Consider the following 20,775-nt stretch of genomic DNA (forward strand, 5'->3'; position numbering starts at 1 on the left):
ATGACCCGAAAGCCAAAACCTAAAAAGAAACATTTCAAAGAAATCCTAAGACAAATCTGTCTAAACATAAATAGATATGAAAGGGGAAAAACTGTAAGCCAAACATTAAGATGTGTGCTTGTTATTTATGGACAGGAATATTTAGTAAAATAACTTACTCTATCTTCACTTTCTGGCCACCCGGGGGAGAAAGGATGTATAGTTGTCACTATAAAATGTTTTTTCAGGCCGGGCGCGGTGGCTCATGCCTGTAATCCCAGCACTTTGGGAGGCCGAGACGGGCGGATCACGAGGTCAGGAGATCGAGACCATCCTGGCTAACATGGTGAAACCCCGTCTCTACTAAAAAATACAAAAAAAACTAGCTGGGCAAGGTGGCGGGCGCCTGTAGTCCCAGCTACTCAGGAGGCTGAGGCAGGAGAATGGCCTGAACCCAGGAGGCGGATCTTGCAGTGAGCTGAGATCCGGCCACTGCACTCCAGCCTGTGCGACAGAGCAAGACTCCGTCTCAAAAAAAAAAAAGTTTTTTCAGCATTCAAGAAGAGGTGCAGTGAATTACCCAGAGGTTTTCATGGTGTTTGCCATGAGAATAACAATACATACATGAGAGGTGACTGGCTGTGGTTAGTGGTATGATAGTCACAAAAGGAAGGGCAAACCAAATGGCAGGCAGTAAGTCACTAGACTTAGCTACAATCAATCCTTGCTCTGTTCAGCAGAACTCAATCACCTTTCCCCAGATTACCATAATCTTGTCCTACCATTAAAACCAAAATTACAGACACATACAATCATTTCTTGATTTTCCACTCCAAGGTAATTTAACCTCTGCTATGCCATTAGACTAATAAAGAGAAATCTAAAAAAGATCAGCATCTCCAGCCGATGAGCTATGTCTCAATTTTTGAAAACTTGGTGGAATTCCAATTAAAAAGAAAATAACAGGGCTTCAACAAATCAACAGAAAAAGGAGCACTAACGTTTATCAATATTTATCATTGCTCTAGGAACTCAAACACCATGATGTTTCAGATGTATTAATAAATATTAATACATGTGATTAATAAACACAAAATAAAGTTTGACATTCATTACAGCCAAATAATGCAAACATTTTAAAAGGCAGCATTTTACACCTGTAAGAACACAGGTCCTTAGCAGCACACACTGCCTCAACACCACCCTAAATGACTCAAGTCACAGGAAAACAAATTACTACAACTTTTCACATACCAGGTCCCTTAGTTTTACCTATTGAAAAGATCAGCTACTTGAACAGGCCCTGCTGGCAGTTAACATGCATGACAACTGGCCAATTCTCTCCGTCAATTCTGTTACAGCAGTCCCTTCCTGCACAGCTCCATTTCACTCTCCACTACTATGGTCATCTCCAGAGTCTAGGTCCTGCCTCTGGGCTCTCCACCAATCCCTTTAATCCTTCCTGCACACAGCTAACACTAATCTCCCTGCAAAAATTCTACTTTTCCTCATATTCTATATTGCCCAGATGGTGGAACTTCTTAAAACAGGAAGAAAATTAAAGAGACAAATTTCAGTTTCAAAAGGAAAAAAAAAGCTTTCAAAATAAACACAAACCAATGCTGGAAAGAACTCCTCCTTGAGGTAATAAATGAGTCATGTGTCACTTGATATATTCAAGCATATGGGACCTGCACCATGTAAGCTATGAGATCTGTCCCAACCATAGACTTCTCTTGATTCTAGATCATGTCCCTAACAGCCCTCCCCCCTTCTTCACATGGCATTCCAAGTCACCCTCAAAAAATGCTCCGAACTAGATTAAACCTCTCCTGCAGCCGGGAGCAGCGGCTCACGCCTGTAATCCTAACATTTTGGGAGGCCAAGGTGGGTGAATCACGAGGTCAGGAGTTTGAGACCAGCCTGGCCAATATGGTGAAACCCCATCTCTACTAAAAATATAAAAATTAGCCAGGCATGGTGGTATGAGCCTGTACTCCCAGCTACTCGGGAGGCTGAGGCAGGAGAATCGCTTGAACCCAGGAGGCAGACGTTGCAGTGAGCCGAGATACCACCACTGCACTCCGGCCTGGACGACAAGAGTGAGACTCCATCTCAAAAAAAACAAAAAAACCTCTCCTGCCAGCAGTGCTCAACAAGACTAGCACCCACCTCCAGCCAGGGACCTCACTGTTCCTCATGCCCATCTTGCATAGTCTATTTTTCTTACCTGGATGAGTTTCCTCTTGCTCCCTTTTCTACCTTTCAAGATCCAGTGTAAGCTCGAACACCTTTAGTAAACTTTCCCAATCCCATGCTTATCCTCCCATTCCTCTGCCACTCATGCTATTAATTATTTTTCGTATTCATGTGTCATTATAAGCTCTGGGGGGGTGGAAAAAACCAGGAAAAACAGCCTCCTATGTGCTAGAATATCATCTCCCCCTCAGGGATCACACACTATCAACCAGCCCATTCCTCACTCAGATTTCCCTGACACAAGCTTCTTCCCGGGAAATCTACTGTTGCTCAGTGCACAAATCATATACTGAGCAAAATATCACTAGAAGCAGTGCAGGAATACATAAAGGTGGACTTCAGTTTATTTGGGTCTTCTCCCCCTTCACTGACCCAGAAATGCCCATGAGCTATAGGGAAGAAGTTACGGAAGTAGCAATAAGACTTTGATCCTGGCCTTTGAGATCCAAGTATAAACTGTGGCTAATGGATTATAAAACACTGTTGTAATAAGAAGCTGTTCCTCATCACTCCACTTCAAATTTAACATTAATGTGCCTCTGTTCATAATGTCTCTCCTTTTTCAAAAAAGCTTCATTTAAGTCTTCTCATCTCTGTCCCCTCAAAGTCCCCTATCTGGCTTAAGAGCCTTCTTTTTCTGGTCAAGCCCTATTCAAGGATTCATAAAATACATTTATGTACCACAAGGCAGCTGCTACTCTTTATCTACTGTTAAAATGTACATGGATGGGGAATGTCTGCTAATGGGTATGAGGTTTCTTTTAGGGATGATAAAAATGTTCTGGAATTAGATCATGGTGATAGCTGTACAAGTCTGAATACCCTAAAAAACACTGCATGATATACTTTAAATGGGTGATTTTCATGGTATGTGAAATTATAACTCAATTAAAAAAAAAAAAGCATAAGATTCTCCATCCCTACCCATGCATTTACATTTGGCACTGGAAAGGAAAACACACTTCGAATTTTGAGAAAAGAGCATTTTCTTTCACTGTACTTCTCAGAGAATAATCAATTATCTTACTCAAACATTTAAGTGCCTATCACGGACCAGGGACCATCTTAAATACAAAGAGAATGGTCACCAGACCAGCACAGAACCTGCACTGCTGGAGCGTGGAGAGGAAAAGGCAACCAATTTAAATTACCTCTGTGATAAGCGCTAAGATGAAAAAGTACAAAGGTAAGATTGATCTAATGAGGATGGGAGGGATATGGGAGGTTAACAGGATCCTAAAATAAGAAAAGAGCACATCTAAGAGGCAAATGTACACCTCCGCCTATATAAGGTAGTTACTCAAAAACTAAGCAGATTAGTAGTACCATTAAACTCCTAGATTACAGGGATTTGGAGGCCATGCAACTGGTGACTGGCTCCTATCCACCACATGTGGCCCACCTGACCATTTCATTAGCCTTGAAGTCAAGTGATCCTAAGTTTTTAAGTATGTGAATTTTTTTAACCTCACTTATAGCATTATCATGAAATTTCAGTATACTCACAAATGTGCATATTAATTATTCATGTAATCAGGGTCTAACACAAAAAGAAAGTTACACATCAAAAACTGTGTACATTCCAATTTCTGGTTATTATGACTGCACAGGAAGCACTGGACATGTACAAACCCAAAGGTCTACTTTTTGGCTCAAAAGTGTAATAAACAAACACATAAATAAGTACTTTTTTGAAGACAGTAAGCTCATATCTTTAACAGCCTGGGAAAACCCTAGATCAGGGTTAGCAAACTACAGCCTGTAATTTTTCCAAGTTTTGTTAGAACAAAGCCATGCCCCATGCCCATTTCTTTATATCCTGTCTATAGCTGCTTCCCAATTCAACAGCAGAGCTGAATATTAATAGTTTCAACAGAGACTATTTTTTTTTTGGAGATGGAGTCTCGCTCTGTCACCCAGGCTGGAGTGCAGTGGCATGGTCTTGGCTCACTGCCAGCTCCACCTCCCAGGTTCACACCATTTTCCTGCCTCAGCTTCCTGAGTAGCTGGGATTACAGGCGCCCACCACCATGCCCGGCTAATTTTTTGTATTTTTAGTAGAGACAGGGTTTCACTGTGTTAGCTAGGATGGTTTTAATCTCCTGATCTCGTGATCCGCCCACTCAGCCTCAGGGACTACAGGTGTAAGCCACCGCACCCAGCCCAGAGCTGTTATGATCAGAAAAGCCAAAAATACTTATTACCTGGCCTTCTAGAAGAAATTTGCCAACCCCCATCCTAAACAACGTCAACACTGATTCAGAACAAAGACATCTTAAAAATTATTTAAAAATTAAGTGTTTCGGGCCGGGCCCGGTGGCTCAAGCCTGTAATCCCAGCACTTTGGGAGGCCGAGACGGACGGATCACGAGGTCAGGAGTTCGAGACCATCCTGGCTAACACGGTGAAACCCCGTCTCTACTAAAAAATACAAAAAGCTAGCCGGGCGAGGTGGCTGGCACCTGTAGTCCCAGCTACTCGGAAGGCTGAGGCAGGAGAATGGCGTAAACCCGGGAGGCGGAGCTTGCAGTGAGCTGAAATCCGGCCACTGCACTCCAGCCCGGGCGACAGAGCGAGACTCCGTCTCAAAAAAAAAAAAAAAAAAATTAAATGTTTCAGTGGATGGCATATTTTCATTTATCAGAAAAATTCAGAACAGTTAGGTCAGAGTTTTATGTAAAGGCTCAGGACCACTGAAGCCAGGGCAGGGAAAAGTGTTGGTACAAATTTTCTTTTGCTGCCTGAGAAATTCCAAGAGGTGACAGCTTAAAACAATTATTAACTCCCAGAGTTTTCTATGGGTCAGGGATTTGGGGTTGGTCAGGACTGATGTCTGAAACTTGACTGGAGGTGGAGGATCTGCTTCCTAGGTGGTTCACTCACATGCTTGACAAATGTGTGTTGACTGATAGTGGGAGACTTCAGTTCTTCTCCACAGGACCTCCTGAGTGCACTCACGACATGGCTGCCAGCTTCCCCCAGAAAGAATAATCCATGAGAAAAAGTGGAGTGGATAAAGCCCTATTTTTATAACTTTGCTCCCAAAGTAAATAGTGCCACTTCTACCACATTCTAGTCATTGTAGGAATCACTAAGTTCAACCCATGTTTAAGGGTTAGGCTCTATTTTTTTTAAGGGAGGGGTGTCCAAAGAATCTGCAGACGTATCAACACCACTACAGGGTTTCAAACGATGAGTAAATGGCCTCAACAACATAGCCAACAAGTCTCAATTGATTAAGCAATCTGTGCTTCATATTTTTGTAATAAGTATTTTGTTCTATTTATGATAGAAAATTTGTTAAAATTCTCCAAAGAAAAAAGCCAAGAGAAAAAAGTAAGGCATTTCAGCTTTTCATATCTGATGCAATAATGATGATGGGAGGAAGTTATATTTTGGCTTTGGCTCTTTTTTTCCAAAGAGAAGGCAAATTATGGTGGATAGGTCATGACAATAAATAATTGCAAAACTGGACTAGGACAGACAAGTCCTTATGATTCAGAACCACATAAAAGATTATCATATATAAACAAAAATAACAAGAGAAATTCAGATATGCATTCAAAATTGTGGGGGTTTTGGGGAGCAGGGAATGTATCTTATACCATGACTGCTACATATTTGCATTGGAGAAACTTCTGAAATAAGAAACATATAAAGGCAACTTTAAAAATCACCTACAACAATTAAATACATTTTGAAAATAAATGTGCCCAGGCGCAGTGGCTCATGCCTGTAATCCCAACACTTCAGGAGGCCACGGCAGGCAGATAGATCACTTGAGGTCAGGAGTTCGAGACCAGCCTCCAATAAGGCAAAACCCCATCTATACTAAAAATACAAAAATTAACCGGGTGTGGTGGCATACACCTGTAATCCCAGCTACTTGGAAAGCTGAGGCAGGAGAATCGCTTGAACCCAGGAGGAAGAGGTTGCGGTGAGCCAAGATTACACCACTGCATCCCAGCCTGGGCGACAGCAAGACTCCAACTCAAAAAAAGAAAGAAAAGAAAAGAAATATCAATCACCAGACCCAGCAAACACTTGTCCAAACTTATCTGTTAATATAATTGTGAGCTTCGTTACAGCAGACAAGAAGGGCTGGGGAGGAGAATGTACCACAGAACACAATTAAGTAATAGACAGCCTGATCTCAACCATCAAGCTCAAAAAAACTGCCCTGGACCATTAACTACTTTAAAATAAATTAATTCAAAACCCACTGTACTGGGCTGAATAGCATCGCCCAAAAATTCACGTCCACCTGGAGCCTGTGAATGTAACTTTATTTGGAAACAGTCTTTGCAAATGATATCAAGTTACAATGAGGTTATACTGGAGTAAGGTGGGCCCTAATTCAATGCTTGATGTCCTTATGAGAAGGAAATTTGGACACAGCGACACACAAAAAAGCAAAGTATATGATAACAAAAGCAGAGACTGGCCGGGCGCAGTGGCTCATGCCTGTAATCCCAGCACTTTGGGAGGCCGAGACGGGCGGATCACGAGGTCAGGAGATCGAGACCATCCTGGCTAACACGGTGAAACCCCGTCTCTACTAAAAAAATACAAAAAACTAGCTGGGCGAGATGGCGGGTGCCTGTAGTCCCAGCTACTCAGGAGGCTGAGGCAGGAGAATGGCGTGAACCCGGAAGGCAGAGCTTGCAGTGAGCTGAGATCCGACCACTGCACTCCAGCCTGGGCGGCAGAGCGAGACCCCGTCTCAAAAAAAAAAGGCAGAGACTGGAGTAATGAGTCTACAAGCCAAGGAATGCTAAGGACTGCTGGCAACCACCAGAAGCTAGGAAAAAGGCATGCACAGATTCTTCCTAAGTCCCAACAAGGAATCAAGCCTGTCAACACCTTGATTTCAGATTTCTGCACTTCAGAATGATGAGAGAATAAATTTCCATTATTCTAAGCCACCAAGCTTATAATAATGTTACAGAAGCCCTAGGAAACTAATATAACTGCTTAATTAGTACTGTGGAATTCTAATAATTTCATTTTCAGTATCAGAAATATTTATCTTCAGCCTGAAAACTGAAAAAATATTTACCACTGAAGGTTATTTGTTCACAAATTCAGAAAACTGGAGATGTCATCTCTATCTAAGACACTGCCCATTTTAGGGTACTGCCACAAGGATGAATTTGACGTAAGACTCTGGACTATGCAATCTACCATCAGGTATGAAAGATCTATGAAGTTCTCCCAAGGACTAGCAGAGCACCTGTAAATAGCAGGGCTCGATTTACCTTAGCTAATATCCAATAACCTAAAAAACCTACATCATTGTTGAAATTCTCTGACTGGAATAGAAACCTAACACAAAACCACAGGTTTCAAGGCGCTGTGGCTCATGCCTGCAATTCCAGCACTTTGGGAGGCCGAGGCAGGTGGATTGTTTGAGCTTGGGAGTTTGAGACCACCATGAGCAACTGGTGAAACCCCATCGCTACTAAAAATAAAAACTGCAGGTTTCAAGAAGTTTACCTTCCATATTTAAAGTCTTCCTTCCATACTTGTAACATAGTAAGGACAATTTTTCTAGCATTAATTACTGGTAAACTGTGGATTACCATTTTACTTTTTATCAATTCTGAGTTTCCCAAAACATGATTCCTTTATGCCCAGATTTATTTAAGTCAAGCTCCAACCAGTGCAAATATGCATGGCTGATTTAACATACTATTCTGACATAACAGAACAATTTCTAGAGTTTTTCCAGAGTAGGTATTTTTCTATTTTATCACAACCATCTCTTCGGCATGAATTAAAAAGAAGTATTACATAGGATGAAAGGTAAACTTCTGTCCCATGTTTCCTATCAAATTGTGTTACAACATTTCTAAGACTTAACTATTACTTGAAACACCCAAGAGAAGTGGATTCAGATTCTCTAGATGTCCCTTTGCAAGCATCTCTCATGATTAAAATTTGAGCCAGTCCAACTTAATACATCTCCAATAACCAAGTTACTGAGCAATTGGCAAGCATGAGAATGAGAATTAAAATATAAGCCAGTCCAAGTTAATACATCTCCAATAACTGAGTAAGTTACTGAGCAATTGGCAAGCATGAGAACTGAGAATACTGAACACAAAAAAAATCTCCTTCAAACACTTATTTTCTAGAAGGGCCTGCCTCTCTTTACACGAAAAAGCAGTAATGACCTACCTTGTTTTCGAACATCTTCTACAGCAGCCACAAGCTCCTCCTTGAGAAACTGGCTCTCCTTCGCAATTTTATCCCCCTTCTCCAAGAAATTCTCAGTTGCTTGTTCAACAGATGCAGCCAAAACATGAGCCTTCTTAGAACGACCTCTCTTCTTATTAGAGGGCCCCTTACTATTGGTGTTTACCAGGGTTGTAACCTAAAAGTTTCATTTTTAACATTAAACTGGAGTCAATTAAAATGACTAATATCTTTAAAGATAGCAAGATTAAGTTATTCTTTAAAAAAATCACATTTATGAGATTCCACTGAGCATTAACATACAATTCCCCATATTTAAGATATACAGCAATGATGCTATATTTAATTTCCAAAATAACTCAGCTTTCTGAACATGTACAGAATTATTTAACACATATTTTAATTTCTCAAATATGATCATTAGGTTTTTAGTTTGATTTTACAAATTAAAAAATGATTAGAGGCCGGGCGCAGTGGCTCAAGCCTGTAATCCCAGCACTTTGGGAGGCCGAGGCGGGCGGATCATGAGGTCAGGAGATCGAGACCATCCTGGCTAACACGGTGAAACCCCGTCTCTACTAAAAAATACAAAAAAACTAGCCGGGCAAGGTGGCGGGCGCCTGTAGTCCCAGCTACTCGGGAGGCTGAGGCAGGAGAATGGCGTGAACCCAGAAGGCGGAGCTTGCAATGAGCTGAGATCTGGCCAGTGCACTCCAGCTTGGGTGACAGAGCGAGACTCCGTCTCAAAAAAAAAAAAATGATTAGAGACAAGCTAGATGTCTCTACTGTATGTCACCAATATAGTATCTGGAACACTCTATGTTCCAGAAATAGGTTAACAATGAACTTAACTTTATCTGGAGATCACACTGCCACTGTTCCTCAAACTTTGCAAAATGTTTTAAGATAATTTGCTTCTGAAGTCTTTTCACGGTTTATTCACACAAATCTCAGCAATTAGTAAAGGCCCCTAATAAAGGAATGATTGCCCAAAGAAGCCTACAGTGATGATGCTTTATGTCCTAGAACATTACCATCATTAATACACATAATACCAGATGATCTGTAGGTTAAAGATGATTAAGATATGTTACAGTGTAAATTTGCCAAACAAGACTCATTTTCTCTCTCTCTCTGAATCTCTCACATACAGACAATAGACACACTATTGCAAAACACCAAAGGTACACAGCTAGTTGCTAACAGTTTATGAACTACCCTAACATTGTGACATTTATAACGTAATATACCAAACCTAAACCCTCAAGTTCAATTACCTGCTAATTAATCCCACACAATGAAAGGTGTGTTAAGCAGAGTGAGAGGCCTTAACAATCAAGGATCCAGATCCCACCTTTCTTGGGTTTCCCCTCTAAAGAAAGGTGAAGTATCTGCAAAGCACAAACATTTGCAAAGTTGCACTACATACCACGGACCCCAGTTACTAGCAATAAGACCGAAGAAAATGACCACAGCAGCGTTCTCAAAGGGTTAAATAAACCCATGCATCAATATTCAAATCATCTAAGAACTGTCACCTAAACTCAAGTACTGGAATTAAGGCTTTGAACTAAATAACCTTGCTCTTATAGTTGTTACCCAGGCCTGTGCTATAGAACCAGTTTACAATGCATTTGTGTTTTCAGATTCTTACCTGTGTAACAAGAGGCTCCAACAGTCTCTCAACTGCCAGAGTCCTGATTTCTAGACTTTTGGGATCCCACTTGAAGTTTATGTTGCCTGCGTGGACAGCAGTCATTTCTAAAAAAGAAACAAAAAATCAGTCAAGCAAACATCAAACACAAACATGAAATATGTAACAAATCTTCTCCTACTTTGGGACTTTTGCATCAGAAAGTTGTATTCACCACAGATGAAAAAATTCTAACTAGCCTGCACATGAGGACCCAGTAAACCTTACAATCTCTTAAAATTTAATGATTTCAGGCTTACAAATACTAGGGGTACTACAAGAGGGCATTCCCAAACACACAGAACGTTTCCCTTTGGGCTTCTCTAGCGCAAGACTTCCTACTTCAGTTCCTACTCAGTTTATCTGCCCAATCTTTAGAAACAAGATGAAAAACTAAAGTGAACCTTTTTTTTTTCCTTTTTCTTTTTTTTGAGACGGAGTCTCGCTCTTTCGCCCAGGCTGGAGTGCAGTGGCGTGATCTCAGCTCACTGCAAGCTCCGCCTCCCGGGTACACACCATTCTCCTGCCTCAGCCTCCCAAGTAGCTGGGACTACAGGCGCCCGCCACCATGCCCAGCTAATGTTTTTGCATTTTTAGTAGAGACAGGGTTTCACCGTGTTAGCCATGATAGGATGGTCTCGATCTCCTGACTTCGTGATCCACCCACCTTGGCCTCCCAAAGTGCTGGGATTACAGGCGTGAGCCACCATGCCCAGCCGAAAGCTACTTTCAAAGGCATTGCTTCAAAAACAAATACAGAAGATCCTGATTTTTCCTACTCCACAATATTTATGGTATAGCAGTATCTAAAAGGGATGCCTCACTTCATTTTCTGATGGATTCCTAGAGAAGGACTTGTCTTATTCTATTAAAACTTAATGCTTAATCGGTTGCCCTCTGTACCCACAGCTATTATCACTCATAGCCAGAAGAAATTTCAAATCACACTTAGTCAAATATCACTGTATCAGTGTCAAGGGAAACTTCTGTCAGACAGCGGCTTTAAGAATAGGGAGAAAACATCAATGAAAATAACAGTCTTTTCTTCTAAAAGTAGTGCCTTAAATTATTAAAGAAAAAAAAAGACAGAAAAGGCATGAAGTTGAGGTAAACACTGATATAAACTTTCTAGACAACAAACTGCTGGTAGACATCTAAAAGCATAAAGACTGGGCGTGGTGGCTCACTCCTGTAATCCCAGCACTTTGGGAAGCCAAGGTGGGCAGATCACCTGAGGTCGGGAGTTCGAGAACAGCCTAACCAACACGGAGAAACCCTGTCTCTATCAAAAATACAAAACTAGCCAGGCTGCTGGTGCACGCCTGTAATCTCAGCAACTCAGGAGGCTGAGGCAGGAGAATTGCTTGAACTCGGGAGGCAGAGGTTGCAGTGAGCCGAGATCACGCCACTATACTCCAGCCTGGGCAACAAGAACAAAACTCCAACTCAAAAATAATAATAATAAAAAAAAATTTTTTTAAAGAAAAGCTTAAAAAAGTACATTGCTGACCCAGAAAATCTACTGCTAAAATTTTATTCTAAAATTAAGAAACACGTAAAAACTTGGATACAATGATGTCCACAACACCGCTGTATATAAACATTAATAATTATAAATTACCTAAATTTCAAACAACAGATCACTCAATAAATTATGTAACAATGACACAATGGGCTACAATGCTACTCTTAAAAACAATGTTGTCAAATTAAAAAACAAAACAACCAGCCTGGCCAACATAGTGAAACCCTGTCTCTACTAAAACTAAAATTAGTCCACTGTGGTGGCACACGCCTGTAATCCCACCTACTCAGGAGGCTGAGGCAGGAAAACCACTTGAACCTGGGAGGTGGAGGTTGCCAAGATCGCACCACTGCACTCCAGTATGGGCAACAGAGCAAGCTTTTGTCTCAAACAAAAAAAAAAAAAACAGTGTTATCAGTGCCCAAGTATTTGTTTCTGTTAAATACAATGTGCATGGTGGTTCATGCCTGTGATACCAGCACTTTGGGAGGCCAAAGCAAGAGGATCAGTTGAGCCCAGGAGTTTGAGACAAGCCTTGGCAACACAGAGCGACCCCATCTCTATTTTTTTTTTTTTAAAGGGACCATTTCCCATTAACAGAAACCAGGGTTCCAGGTCTGAAGCACTGTATTGTGCAGAAAGGGGACAAGACTAACAAGATCATATCAAAAGACACAGGAAGCAAGGGCTCCCACCAGCCAAATTTAGGACAACTATCAAAGAGAATAATAACTGTAACTGTCTGTAACTAAATAATTAAATAAATATCCTTAAGACCATAGGGATCCTCAAAAGAAAGGGTGTGGGGAGGGAATTTCTAGAATAGAATTAGAAAATGACCATCCTGCAACCCCCACTGTAGTAACCGATCTAGCCAAGGATTAGCAATGAATGTCAAAACCACTGGGTGAAAACTGGCCAGGCGTGGTGGTTCATGCTTGTAATCCCAGCACTTAGGGAGGCCAAGGTGGGTGGATCACCTGAGGTCAGGAGTTCGAGACCAGCCTGGCCAATGTGGTGAAACACTATCTCAACTAAAAATACAAAAATTAGCCAGGCATGGTGGCGGGCGCCTGTAATCGCAGCTACGCATGAGGCTGAGCCAGGACAATCGCTGGAACCTGGGAGGCAGAGGTTGCAATGAGCCGAGATCATGCCACTGCACTCCAGCCTGGGCAACAGAGCAAGATTCCATCTTCAAATAAATAAATAAATAACTTTGAACTATATCCCTCATAAAAGACTACCAACTACTGCCTTCTTCAGAGAGCTTTGGTGGAGATTAAAGAAAGTATGATCCATTGAATAATGCGTGAGTCCATGCGAATATGAATAAAGAAGGAAAAGTTCTTCCAAACAACAGGAAACAAACTAATAAATGTAGAAAGAATAATGTACTTAGAAAAATCAGCATTCAGGAACCATAATATTAACTGCTTCAGGTAAGAATCAAAGAATGCTAACCAAGTAGATTAGCATTCAGTTTCTCAGTAAAGTGTGATCTAGTGTCACAGTAACTCCCAACAGATTATTTATTTATGACAAATGGGGGAAATAGTAACTTTAGAGTCCAGAAACCTGAGATGCTACCTTAACCAAGTAATCAAAATTAACATCCCAAATAAGGGCACAAACCCACATCACGTACCTCCTAACACGATGCGCTGAGAAGGATACAACGTCACCTCTGTGTAATTTTGCCTGAAAACTACATAACCTCAACTAGTCATGAGGAAACATCAAATTCAAAGGGTGAGACGGTCTACAAAATAACCGGCTGTAGTCTTGAAAAATGTCAAAGCAGCCGGGCACGGTGGCTCACATCTGTAATCCCAGCACTTTGGGAGGCCGAGGCGGGTGGATCAGAAGGTCAGGAGATCAAAACCATCCTGGCAAACACTGTGAAACCCCATCTCTACTAAAAATACAAAAAAATTAGGCGTGGTAGCGGTCGCCTGTAGTCCCAGCTACTCTGGAGGCTGAGGCAGGGGAATGGCATGACCCCTGGGGGCAGAGCTTGCAGTGAATGGAGATCGCGCCACTGCACTCCAGCCTGGGCCACAGAGCAAGACTCCATCTCAAAACAAAACAAAACAAAACAAAAAAGAAAAGATGTCAGAGCCATAAAAAACAAAGATAGATTAAGAAACATTTCCAGAGGCTGGGCGCGGTGGCTCACGCCTGTGATCCCAGCACTTGGGAGGCCAAGGCGGGCAGATCATGATGTCAGGAGATACAGACCATCCTGCCTAACACGGTGAAACCCCGTCTCTACTAAAAATAGAAAAAAAAAAAAATTAGGCAGGCATGGTGGTGGGCACCTGTAGTCCCAGCTACTCGGGAGGCTGAGGCAGGAGAATGGCGTGAACCCGGGAGGCGGAGCTTGCAGTGAGCTGAGATGGCACCACTGCATTCCAGTCTGGGCGACAGAGCAAGACTCCGTCTCAAAAAAAAAAAAAAGAAAAGAAAATAAATATTTCCAGATTAAACGAGGCTAAAGAGACTTAAACACAGTGATTCTGGACTGAAATTATGTTGAGAAAGGGAAAAAATTGAGACAACTGACAAAATTTGACTATGGGTACTGAATTAAATAGTAGTATGGTATCAATGTTAAATTTCTGAATTTTCATCATTATACTGTCATTATCCAAGCATCAAATCCAGAATCACTAGAGATAGGGGTACCAAAAGGAACCTGCATTTGCCTAATCTGGTAACACAGAATGCCAGTGTCCCAGTCATCTGTTTCATTGAGGGTGGATGAATTTGCCGTCTACATTCATGTAATGTCAGGCCTACACTTTGGTTTTTAAAAGTTATTTGTCCACTCAACTGATCAACCCAAGTCAGTAAACCTTAGGAAATGGAATGCTCTAGATTGCTAAAGGGCTGACAACAGCTCAAGCAAATGTCATTAAATGTCACAGATAAGACATTTCAGAAGAACTATTTGCCCTATGGATCCTACGTATCCTAGCATTCCAGAGATACTGCATTAACACAAACAAAACATAGAACCTTCCAGGATTGTAAAGGGAGGGAGCCGAGAGGAAACTTAAATGAAGCCAGCTGCAAGCAGACATTTAGGTATATGTGGTCACATGTGTGTTTAATTATTAAACAAGTACAACATAACTATTTCACTTTCTCAAAAAGATACTTTCATTTTTTTTTTTTTTCTTGAATAAAAAACATTCTTGGTCTTCCGTTTTCCTAATTTTGATACTTTGGAGTACAAATAATTTCATTTACTTCTTAACTTAAAAAAGGTGACACAACAGCACAATACGCACAACAGCACAATAATGAATTGCAAATGACACCTGGCCTCTCCAGGCTAGGGATGGGGACCACTAGGAGGAGCCAGGACTTCAAAATCAGAAAGCTTGTGCCCACTTGTTCATCAACTCCAGGCAATCTTTACCACATGAACCCAGGGTTTCCAAACCATCTGACTTTTCAAGAGAGGCCAGGGATGCAGATTTTCACATGGAATCTCCCAACTTTAATGTTAGTGACAACTTCCAAGAAGTCTTACTTTGCAAAAATAAATTATTTAATATTAGAAAAAAAGCCAGGTGCGGTCGCTCCACCTGTAATCCCAGCACTTTAGGAGGTCATAATGGGAAAATCACTTGAGCCCTGGAGTTTGAGACCAGTTTGGGGAACACAGCGAGACCTTGTCTCTACAAATAATTTAAAAATAAAAAACAGGCCAGGCACGGTAGCTCATGCCTGAAATCCCAGCACTTTGGGAGGCTGAGGTGGGCAGATCACCAGGCTGGTCAGAAGTTCAAGACCAGCCTGGCCAACATAGTGAAACCCTGTCTCTACTAAAAATACAAAATTAGCCAGGCATGGTGGCGCATGCCTGTGATCCTAGCTACTCAGGAGGCTGAGGCATGAGAATCACTTGAACCCGAGGAGGTGGAGGTTGCAGTGAGATGAGATCACGCCACTGCACTCCAGCCTAGGCAACAGAGTGAGACTTGGTCTTAAAAACAAAACAACTAAACAATTAGGCAGATGTGGTGGTGTGCACCCGTAGTCCCAGCTATTCAGGAGGCTGAGGCAGGAGGATCGCTTCAGCCAAAGATGTTGGAGGCTGCAATGAGCCATGATCTTGCCACTGCACTCCAGCCTGGGCAACAGAGTGAGACTCCGTCTTAAAAAATTAAAATTAAAAAAAATTAATTCACCAGACTCAGGCTCCCTAACCCTGCTTCTAAAGGAGTTAAGGCAAAGGACTCTAATCACTCATTTACATTAAGAAACTTAAAATACACTCACACTTGAAAATTGAGAACTCAGTGTATTTTCAAGACTTTCAATAACCATAATGCAAGCAGACTGCCCTGTATATTACCTTTAATCAAAAGCACCAAGAAGCTTGTTTTTTTTTTCCTTTACTTTATCACTTACTTCTTGCCCTGTGCTAGCCACACTGGCCTTCTCTTTCGGTAAGTCCCCAAAGACACTGCCTCATCTGTGTTCCCTCTGCCTGGAATGCTCTCTTCCCCCAGAAGACCATTTCTTTCCTAACTTTCAGATTTCAGCTCAAATGCTGTCATGACAGAAAGGCACTCTAAGGACCCTACTAATTCCATTACTTATGACCTCGCTTAATTTTCTTTTAGCTCATATGGTCTTCCTTGTTTACATATTGATGCCATTATCACAGTGTAAGTCTCATGAATGCAGGGTCCTGCCAAGAGTGATGCCAAACATCATGAAATGATGCTACAGAACCAAGGCAAGTTTTCGTGATCCCAATCCTAAAAGGATTTCAAAAAATAAAAGTATCTTAAAATCTAAAGAGAATGTATTCTACTTGAAACATCAGCTCCTGGAACCAGCTCTGTCACTTACTCTCTGACTTTTGGGTAAGTCACTTCACCTTTCCGGATCCTTGGTTTTATCATCTATAAAAAGAAAGAATTTGAATTCTATACTTCAAATCCTTCTAGTCCTGAAATTCTGGTGCTCTTTTCATTTATGTTGTCACTCAACAGCCATTGAATTGTTTTATTAAACTTAATTTTCTCAGATTTAGCATGTGGTCTTCAGAGCTATACTTTAAGTTTAAGGATAATAACTATGCCTATGTTTCTTTACATCCCTTAAGTTGCTGGCTGGGAGCTTTATGCAGGGCAGACAGTATTAGTTGAGCTGAATTTATGCAACATGATTTGCAAATATTTACAAGTCTCCCAAGACAAAGCTCCTGCCTTAATCTTAGTCATATCTTCTGGTTCTCTACAAATAATGTATTGTTCAGAGTAACTAAACAAATAACTTTTAAACTCTTGGCAGTTTCCACTTTTCCAATTAACTTACAGAGCACTCCTTCACAAGATCTATTACAAAACCTACTAGAGCTAGCCAACCTGAATGAACTACAGTAACCTTAGGTTTTTTCAGGAGGGATCATGCTTAATGGAACTAAATAAAAAGTTAAACTGCAGTTATTTGGTCCTCATTACCTTATAAATGGCAATCCTGGCTATAAAGCAAAAGTTTGCTATAAATTCAGAAAGGGGGAGAGATGCAATCATTTGGCTAGCAATCTACAACAGAAAGAGAAATGGAGAAGCAATGAAGAGAAAATAAAAGCATAGTTCTGTCAGACCCAAGGGGGCTGATAATTGGCAAACTGCCTCATTTGTGCAAAGAACTACGTACCTTCTCCGAAGACGTTCAACATTCACTTATAAAAGATGGCCACATCATCCTTAAAATGTGTCTGCTCCTGAATTTTCATCATTATATTGTGGCAGATTTAGACTATCTTTACCATGCTACTACTCAATGCCCTTTTTTTTTTTTTTTTTTAACAGCAAGGTTAACTTAATGTTAGGATGGTTTGTTTAAATGCAAATCAGGAAATTCAGAAATTAAAAGTACCCAAAGCAACGTTAACTGTCACACTGCACAAGACAGAAGACTGTGGACTACTCAGTGCTGTCACAGGTATGCCAGGTTGCATCTGCATCAAGCAGAGTTAACACAGACTTCAGAACCTCAACTCTCAAATCTCCTGGTAACTGCCAAAAAGTTCAAGGTAACTTATGATTAAGACACATTCTGGCCTGTATCCCAGCACTTTGGGAGGCCAAGGTGGGAGGATCACTTGAGCTCAGGAGTTCAAGACCAGTCTGGGCAACATAAAGACCTCATCGCTAGAAAAAAAAATTTTTTTTTAAAGAAAAAAAAAAATTTAGCTGGGCATGGTGGTGCACACCTGTGGTCCCAGCTGGCTACTCAGGAGGCTGAGATGGGAGAATCACTTGAACCCAAGAGGTCAAGGCTGCAGCGAGCCATGATCATGCCACTACACTGCAGGCTGAATGGTACGGGCAGATCCTGTTTCAAAAACATACAAAATAATAATAATAATAATAATAATAATAATAAAACACTTAAATCATTTTTATGTTGCTCCTTTTCTTATTTTTCTTGAAGGCACCAAAGGCAACGGGAGCAGTTGGAATTGCTGTGCTACAAGCATCAGGAGACACACTGATTACAACAAAAAGCACTAAGCAAAGGACAAAAAGTAAACCTAAAAAAAACAATATTCAGCCAACCATTTAGCCTTCACTCACAAATATTAGTGCCTTGTACAGGCACTATCCCAGAAAGCAGTCAACAAGAAAAAAAGAACCCTGCCTTCATGAAGCCTTCATTGCAATAATGGCATAAATAACTAAACAAAGAAGACAGTATCAGAGCTAGGAAGAAAATTAAGCATTGTAATGGTAATGGAATTAAGCAGGGTCCTTAGAGGCCTTTCTGTCTTGACAACATTTGAGCTGAAATCTAAAAGTCAGGAAAGAACCAATCAAGTGAGTATCTGGGGGAAGAGAGCATTCCAGGCAGTGGGAACACAGATGAGGCAGGATCTTCAAGGACTGACAGAATGAGAAGGCCAGTGTGGCTGGAACAGAGCAACAAGCAGTAGGTCAAGTGAAGGAAAACAAAACAAGCTCCTGAGGTGAAGTGACAGTTTGCTGTATGGACTGGATGTTTATGTTCATTTTCTTAGCTTCCATCATATTATAGTTGAGACCATTAACAATGGAAGAGTGTTTAATAGAAAGCTGCACCAAGCCCTCCTAACAATTGATAATGGATACAGAGGAAGTCCCTGTTTCCTTAAGACTGGATGACTAGTCTAAAAAGCAAAGAATGTGAAAGAAGCATCTGGACTGGAGGCACAAGAGAAAAAAGAAAATACAGAAGACATTTTTGTTTTACAACAATTGCACTGAACTGATTTCCTTGAACCAAAAATCATTTTTTAAAAAATAAAAATATCACCGGGCACAATGGCTCACGCCTGTAATCCCAGCACTTTGGGAAGCCAAGGCAGGCAGATCACTTGAGGTCAGGAGTTCGTGACCAGCCTGGCCAACATGGTGAAACCTCGTCTCTACTAAAAATTATAAAAAATTAAGCCAGGCGCCTGTAATCCCAGCTACTCGGCAGGCTGAGGCAAGAGAATCACTTGAACCCAAGAGGCAGAGATTGCAATGAGCCAAGATCACGCCATTGCACTCCAGCCTGGGCAACAAGACTGAAACTCCATCTCAATAAACAAACAAATAATAAATAAAATAAGCAGCCGGGTGCAGTGGCTCACACCTGTAATCCCAGCACTTTGGGAGGCCGAGGCGGGCGGATCACCTGAGGTCGGGAGTTCGAGATCAGCCTGATCAACAGGCAGAAACCCTGTCTCTACTAAAAATACAAAATTAGTTAGGCGTAGTGGTGCAGACCTGTAATCCCAGCAACTTGGGAGGCTGAGGCAGGAGAATCGCTTGAACCAAGAAGGAGGAGGCTGCAGTGAGCCAAGATCGCACCACTGCACTCCAGCCTCTGCAACAAGAGCGAAACTCTGTCTCAAAAAAATAAAATAAAATAACAAAATAAAAATATCGGGAGGCTGAGGCAGGAGAACCACTTGTACCCAGGAGGCGGAGGTTGCAGTGAGCCGGGATCATGCAGAGATCATGCATTCTAGTCTAGGCAACAGAGCGAGACTCCATCTCAAAACAATAATTAATAATAATAATAAATAATAAAAATTTAAAAACACAGTGGCACTAAGGGAGGAGAAACCTTTCACACAGCTAAGAAGCCCACAGGGAGAAGAGTAAGGTACTTTTGTTGGAAAGTCAGGCAAAAAGATGCCTGGACTTGACTAGAGAGTCTGAGAAGTTACCCAGACTGAGCAGGAAAACAAGGAAGAACCAGGCTCAGTGGCTCACATCTGTAATCCCAGAACTTCAGGAGGTTGAGGCAGGAGGATCACTTAAGCCCAGGAGTTCCAGACCAGCCTGAGCAACATAGGAAGACTTCGTCTCTACAAAAATAAAAACTAAAAAAGGAAAGAAAACAAGAAAGAATGGCCTCTAAAACTTGTAGTATATATCTTGGATAACCTATTCAGTCACATTCATTCATCAATGACTGACCAATTATCAGTTCTGGGATCCTGCTAGATGTCGGATCCTGCTAGATGCTAGATGAATTGGAAATTGCTAGCAGATCACTATAGCAATTAATTATTAAGACCAAAAGACCATTCTGTCTTCGTAACACAGAAATCTGGAAGATGTTACTTACCCAAGTGTTTAAACTTAGCATCACCAGTGGAACAACCTGACTCACCAAATGCCCTAAGAAAGAAACATCATCAAGCCAGGCACAGTGACTTGCACCAACAGTCCCAGCCACTAGGGAGGCTCAGGCAGAAGGACCACTTGTACCCAGGAGTTGAGGAGTTTAGCATGCAATGATTGTGCCTGCAAACAGCCACTGCACTCTAGCCTAGGCAACACAGCAAGACTCCATCTCAAAAACAAAACAAAACAAAACAAAACCAGACACAGTTGTCTCATGCCTGTAATCCCAGCACTTTAGGATGACAAGGTGGGCGGATTGCTTGAGGTTAGGAGTTTGAGACCACCCTGGCCAACATGGTGAAACCCTATCTCTACGTTAAAAAAAAAAAAAAAAGCTTAGCTGGGTGTGGTGGCGTGCGCCTGTAGTCCCAGTACTTGGGAAGTTGAGGCATGAGAATCACTTGAACCCGGGAGGCGGAGGTTGAGGTGAG

At 41.5% G+C, this 20,775-nt stretch overlaps 1 protein-coding gene across 1 annotated transcript in view; it reads right to left on the reverse strand.

The window, feature by feature from the left end:
* The window catches only part of CTNNA1 (catenin alpha 1), a 179,832-nt gene that overhangs the window by 144,521 nt on the left and 14,536 nt on the right, over nt 1-20,775 (reverse strand). The window contains exons 2-3 of the mRNA XM_033181077.1: nt 10,091-10,197; nt 8,419-8,614 (exon numbers count right to left, since the gene is read on the reverse strand). Of these exons, the coding sequence (XP_033036968.1) occupies nt 8,419-8,614; nt 10,091-10,195 (301 nt within the window). The 5' untranslated portion in view covers nt 10,196-10,197. The remainder of the gene's footprint in view (nt 1-8,418; nt 8,615-10,090; nt 10,198-20,775) is intronic.

This window comes from Trachypithecus francoisi, unplaced genomic scaffold, assembly GCF_009764315.1.
Source record: "Trachypithecus francoisi isolate TF-2019V2 unplaced genomic scaffold, Tfra_2.0 Lachesis_group2, whole genome shotgun sequence".
In the NCBI taxonomy this organism is placed as follows: Eukaryota; Metazoa; Chordata; class Mammalia; order Primates; family Cercopithecidae; genus Trachypithecus; species Trachypithecus francoisi.